This window comes from Mesoplodon mirus (assembly GCF_964341445.2).
Source record: "Mesoplodon mirus genome assembly, chromosome: 18".
In the NCBI taxonomy this organism is placed as follows: domain Eukaryota; kingdom Metazoa; phylum Chordata; class Mammalia; order Artiodactyla; family Ziphiidae; genus Mesoplodon; species Mesoplodon mirus.
Genome location: NC_138994.1, coordinates 61,621,149 through 61,627,488, shown reverse-complemented (window position 1 = coordinate 61,627,488; position 6,340 = coordinate 61,621,149). Strand labels below are relative to the sequence as shown.

At 42.8% G+C, this 6,340-nt stretch overlaps 1 protein-coding gene across 5 annotated transcripts in view; it reads left to right on the top strand.

Moving 5' to 3' along the window:
• The first annotated feature begins 4,452 nt into the window (after window positions 1-4,452).
• INTS2 (integrator complex subunit 2) overlaps window positions 4,453-6,340 on the top strand; it is a 53,694-nt gene continuing 51,806 nt past the window's right edge. For 2 of the 5 annotated variants that reach the window (XM_082605595.1, XM_082605591.1), the window contains exons 1-2: window positions 4,486-4,537; window positions 5,799-6,105. In XM_082605595.1, the coding sequence (XP_082461721.1) occupies window positions 4,519-4,537; window positions 5,799-6,105 (326 nt within the window). In that variant the 5' untranslated portion in view covers window positions 4,486-4,518. Of the gene's footprint in view, window positions 4,538-5,645; window positions 6,106-6,340 lie in introns of all 5 variants that reach the window. The other 3 variants (XM_082605593.1, XM_082605592.1, XM_082605594.1) reach the window with 3 other exon arrangements.

The following is a 6,340-nucleotide window of genomic DNA, read 5'->3' as shown; positions in this document are numbered from 1 at the left end:
GGGTTCTGAAAGAGTGGAAATTACTACTTGCCCAGTTTTTAAAGTTTAAAAAATTTATGTCCTAGAAACTACCAACAAATTTACTTGACTCTAGGAACAAGATCATCAGAAGCCAGGATAAAGCACTATTCGTTCAATAAACGAATTGATTATCTACCCTAGTAATGAGATACAAACCTTTGACCTTAAGCCCTCAGTCTACGGAGAAACATATTTGTATAAACAGTTTGATAAGCCCTCTAAAGTGGTATGAATGACAATGCAGTGCATATACAAGAGAGAATAGCTGAAATCAAGCTCATATTTTATTTTCACAGCATTGATAAACTGATCATGGAAATCCACATTCAGCAGGTTATTTAAGGTTTCATAATTCATGCTTGAATTCATTTAAAAAATCAATAGTAAGTGCCATACTGTGTGTCAAGGACAAAGAAATAAATATGAATCCTGCCCTCAAAGTACTTACTTTCTGGTGAGAGGGACAGACAAAATTCTAACAATTACAGGGTAATATATGGAGTACTAAAATGGAAAGAAGCAAAGGGTGGCTCGGGAGCACTGAAGAAGGGTACTTCAGTCTAATGAAGAGACAGGTGATTTGTCAGGAAAGGATTCCTTACAGGGGAACGCTAGAAGGGAGACTTAAAGGCTACTTGGGGGTTACTACATAAAAAGAATAAAAGGCATTCCACACAGAAGGAACAGTAGGGGAGAAGACCCATGAATAACATGAAGGATTTGGGAAACAAGCAGTTCAAACTGACTAAAATGGAGGCACCATGGTGGGACATGGCAGAAGTCTAGGCTAGAGAGTAGTCAGACCACAAAAAACTGTCTTTTGAGTGGCACCTTAAAGAAAGTGAACTTTACCCCTAAGCAGGGAAGTGTTTTAGTAGTTGGGATGATTCATAATTGGTTGAACAATTATACCCAAAAAGGCTTGATTGGTGGAGCTATGTCACCTTGGAGGGATGTCTCTGATGTTACGCTACAGAACCTTGGCTGGACCCAATTGTACTCAATAATTTACCTATAAAATTAATGTAGGGCTTCCCCGGTGGCGCAGTGGTTGAGAGTCCGCCTGCCGATGCAGGGGACACGGGTTCGTGCCCCAGTCTGGGGAGATCCCACATTGCCGCGGAGCGGCTGAGCCTGTGAGCCATGGCCACTGGGCCTGCGCGTCCAGAGCCTGTGTTCCGCAACAGGAGAGGCCACAACAGTGAGAGGCCCGCGTACCACAAAAAAAAAAAAAAAAAAAAATTAATGTAGATATATGTTTAGCCAAAGCAGATAGCCAGTATAAAAGAAGAGTCCAAAAGGTCTTGACAGGCAGAAACAATTGAAGAAATTTTGTAAAAGAGACACACTGTTGAGTATAATTATAAAAAGAATTCCATGTTGAGAAAACTGGAGCTAGATATCTCCTGAGATCCCTTTACTTTTGAAATTCCATGATTCTATTTCCAAAGAACATTGGTGCTCCTTTAAATACCTAAGTCTTCTAATTTGTTAAAGCTCATTTACTGGGCAATAATTTACATAAAAGCACCTAGTATACCTGAAACACAGTAGATACTGTTTTTTTCTTTTTTTGTTTCTCTTTTTCTTTCTTCCCCAGTCTGATTGAAAAATAGTTAAAGGAGGAAAGAATAAGTCAAAGTAAGCCAGTTAGAGGTGAATGTTCACTTCATCCAGGACTTAAACTATAGGAACTATATAACATGTTTCATCAAATCTAAGACACCAGTAATTGCAAAACATTTTATGTACCACTAAGAAAAAAAAAATGCTGTCGAGTACAACTTAACAACTAGTAATTGTAAGATGTCCCAGTTTCAGAGATGTTAAAATGTGAAAAAAAGCCATCATAGAATTGATAAAACATATCTTTTCATGAGGAGAAAAGGTAACGAGCCTCAGTACCACATTGGTCTTAAAAAGGGATTATTTCCTCAAACATTTAATAACAAAAAGGTATGCCATAATTATATAAGATACTCTTGATAATCCTTTGATAAGATACTCCTTTGATAATCAAAGGTTAATTTCTAGCATTATTTACCATTCTAGAAATTCCCGAATCTGCCTAAGTAAACATCTGATCTGCCAAGTCTTTAAAAATTGGTTTTAGTATAGTTAGGGAGTAGGCCTCAGAGGAAGCCGATCTAAAACTCAAAAGCTCATGAATAAATCTTTTTTCACTAGGATTTCTGAGTTCTATAGAATGATTACAAAAATGATTTCACTGGCAAACATTACAATGTAGATTTGAAAGACTTTTGTTGACTAAGTGGATATGAGGGGGAGAGGTTGGAGTCTAGGATGATTTCCAGGTTTCTAGCTTGAGCAACTCTGGGTGTTAGAAATATTCACTGAGAGAAAAATTGGAAGAGAAAGGTACTTGGAGGAAGATAAGTATCAATACTCATCACCATTACACTTTAGATATCTCATTCAGGTAGGATGTGATTTGCTATTCTCTACAGATCAAGATGGATGTACATGTTGTATCTCCATTAGTGATTACAGGATCATAAACAGAATTGGAAGAGATCTTAAAAATCACTTAGTTCGGGGCTTCCCTGGTGGCGCAGTGGTTGAGAGTCCACCTGCCGATGCAGGGGACACGGGTTCGTTCCCTGGTCCGGGAGGATCCCACATGCCGCGGAGCGGCTGGGCCCGTGAGCCATGGCCGCTGGACCTGCGCGTCCGGAGCCTGTGCTCCGCGACGGGAGAGGCCACAGCAGTGAGAGGCCCGCGTACCGCAAAAAAAAAAAAAAAAAATCACTTAGTTCATATCCACCTCCTCCTCTCATTCACCCCCCAAACCAGTGTTTGAATTCCCTTCACTCTTGTGAAATGATCATCCAGGGAGAATGAAATTGCTTAACCTCTCACTCTCGATTCCCACAACTGTAAAATGGAAATAATATTACCTACCTCAGAGAATTAAATCAGATAACAGATACAAAGAACTAGTGCCTAGCAAGTGTTCAGTAAGTAGGTCCTTAATAGATTATCAGCCTAAAAAGTGACAATGTTGTACAGTTTGTAACCCATTGTGAAATTGATTGTGAAATCAATTTTAGTGTGCAGTGACCAGCAATTTAAAGAAGTGAAATAGAATACATAACATGTAATATGTGTATTATTTCATAAAACGTTTGTTTCCATGTAAATGTGTATATACATGTATATCTGTGCTCTGGGTCACAATGTGAAATGTATTACTGTGGGCCAGGTGGAAAAAAGTTTGAGAAACACTGCAACACACATTAGTTCTTTGCTTCCTTTGCTGATTTTTCGTGTTGAAAGCAGACCTTATTTTTAGAGAGATTATCCCTTTGTCAAAGCTTTAGAAACTATTAAGTATGAAGTACTGTATCTCTGTAAAATATTTTTGTTTCAGCTCCTCGCATAATATCTGCCGAATAGAAGGTGTTAAATACACATCGGTTGAATCAGGAACCAGAAATAATATGAAAATATATAGAGACTAGAGGTTCTCAGTCTACTGGGTGATCAAAACTCCTTTGAGAAGTTGTTGCAAGTTTTGGACCCTCTTTCCAGAAGAACTGTCAAACACAATTTTGCACGGATTCTAGAGAATTCCTTAAACTCCATCCATCGTCCTCTAAGGATCTATGATTCCTGAGAACCCGAAATGAAGATGTTTAATTTATGACTGTGTGTTGAGGTCGAGAGCAGAAGAAGGCTTGGGATTAGATTGCTTTTTAAATTCTCCAACAAATCTTAGGATTATAAAACTGGTGCTGAAAGGGCACCACAGTTCTATAGGCAGAGATGGAAAGAAATGTGTACAGTCTGGGTTCTAATAGTGTTCTGGTCAAAGAATAGTGGGGGCAACTTTAACTTTTCTTTTTTATTATTATTTATTTTTGGCTGCCTTGGGTCTTCGTTGCTTCTTGCGGGCTTTCTCTGGTTGGGGTGAGTGGGGGCTATTCTTCGTTGCGGTGCGCCGGCTTCTCATTACAGTGGCTTCTCTTGTTGCGGAGCACGGGCTCTAGGCGCGCGGGCTTCAGTAGTTGTGGCTCGCGGGCTCTAGAGCGCAGGCTCAGTGGTTGTGGCGCACGGGGCTTAGTTGCTCCGCGGCATGTGGGATCTTCCCGTACCAGGGCTCGAACCCATGTCCCCTGCATTGGCAGGCGGATTCTTAACCACTGCGCCACCAGGGAAGCCCCAACTTTAACACTTCTTTTACACATGTTGTCATTTGAATGCCACGGTAGTCCTGTGATGAGGAAACTGCAGTTCGGAGGGACTTAATGATTTATCTCAAAGGATTCAGCTGGTATGCTCTGGAAAAGAGACCGCAAACAGCACTATCCTACAACTCCCAGGGGGAAGTTGGGTAGCGCACACAGAGGCGGCGGAAAGGGTGGAGCCGCCCATGCGCGCCATTGCAACATCGCCGACGTCTCCGGGTTTCCTTTCGCAGCCACCCTTCTTTTCAGTCCAGTACGGTGGCCGACGGGAGCCAGACGCTGGGGATGAATGAAGGTGCTGTGTGCAGGTTGAAACAGTCTCCTCCGCTTTCCCCTCCCTTCAGTCCGGGCTGTGCCTTTGTGCGGTGTCCTCATCCAGCCCCCATCGCACCGCTGGCCGGATTGGTCCCGGCGACTGGGTTTTTGCTGCCCAGGTCGACTCAGGGCACAGCCAGGGCTGGGGAATCGGGATTATCGCCTAGGCCCAACTTCGGACCGCGCTCTAGATTTCTACCGCGTCCCGCCTCTAGTCCCGCCTCTGGGGCGCCGAATCCCCGTGGGGTCCCGGGAGGTTGGAGGGTAGATCTTAAGGTATGAAGCTTTCACTTCTCAGGCATCAGAGCGTTTCGGGGTCCATGTCCGCAACCTGCCCGACTTTTCTCAGCCAGAGGGATTGGTTGGTTTTCGTTACGCCCGGGGCCAGACCTATGAGCACACATGCCTTGGCGCCTCGGCTCTTGTCAGCCCGCCCCTCTGTTAAAAGGCCAGCTCCTTGTGCTTAAAAGCAAAACGTTTCTGCCCAGCCCTCTGTTACCCACGTTTCTTCTAGTCTGTGGGTCTCAAAGGGGATGGCTTTGGCGACCTGCTTTTTCTGTTTCTGATTGCTCATGAAGACACAGAAGTGCCCAAGTGGGACTCAGCTTTCTCCCACAGCTAATTGCACCTCCACAGCGGGTTTTTTTGGTTTGTTTGTTACTAGTAACACAGGGGATATAAGATAGTGTTAAGGTCTCCAGGGCGTTGAATCTGTCATAACTTCTGGCTAGTGAGGCGATTTACCAGTGCTTCCACCGACTCGTGGAGGGTGGGAAAGAGAAGCCTAACGGTTCTTCACATATGTTGGGTAGGCGTGTGAAAATAAAGAGGTACAGAAGAGGAGCGTCCTTAACTATGCTGTTCTCTTACTTGCATTGTGGCACTAATAGGCCTGGTACAGTGGAGAAAGTATTGGACTGGGATTTAGTAGATGAGGGTTCAGCCTTGGATTTTGCCACTGACTAGTAATACTCCTCTGGGCCTGTTACTTAATCTCTCTGGGTTTCATATTCCTTCTTTGCAAAATGGGAGTATTAGAACAGAAGGTCCCTAAGTCTGAAAGAGACATTAATATACTCTGTTTTCTTTCTCATTTTCCAGGTGGCAGTTGAAACATAGGGAGCCTTTAATTGTGCCAGGAATATTGCCAACATCAGGGCCTATGAAAGATAAACCACATTTTTCAGAGGTTTTAAAAAGAGGGGCACTCATACATGTGGAGTTATACCCCTACTTTTTTTTTTTAACCACTAGGATCAACAGTGATAATGACCGAGTGTACAAGCCTTCAGTTTGTCAGTCCTTTTGCTTTTGAGGCAATGCAGAAGGTGGATGTTGTTCGTTTGGCATCTTTAAGCGATCCAGAATTAAGACTTCTCCTGCCCTGCTTGGTGCGGATGGCACTCTGTGCTCCTGCTGACCAGAGCCAAAGCTGGGCTCAGGATAAAAAACTCATCCTTCGTCTTCTCTCTGGAGTGGAAGCTGTCAACTCCATTGTTGCTTTGTTGTCTGTGGACTTTCATGCTTTAGAACAGGATGCCAGCAAAGAACAGCAGCTTAGGTAATGTAATACTATATAATATGTGGATTGATTGGTATTTACTTCGATTTGCTTAAAAGGAGAGAATCAAATTTTTTTGGAGATTTCAGGGCTTCTTATTGCAGTGCACTCTTCCAAAAAAGAGAAGATTGGGAATCTGAACTTTGGAGAGCATTTTTTAAAGTTATTTATTTATAATTAAAATTCTAGGGTTTTTTTTTTTTTTTTTTAAGTGGGTCTCTCACTGTTGTGGGGC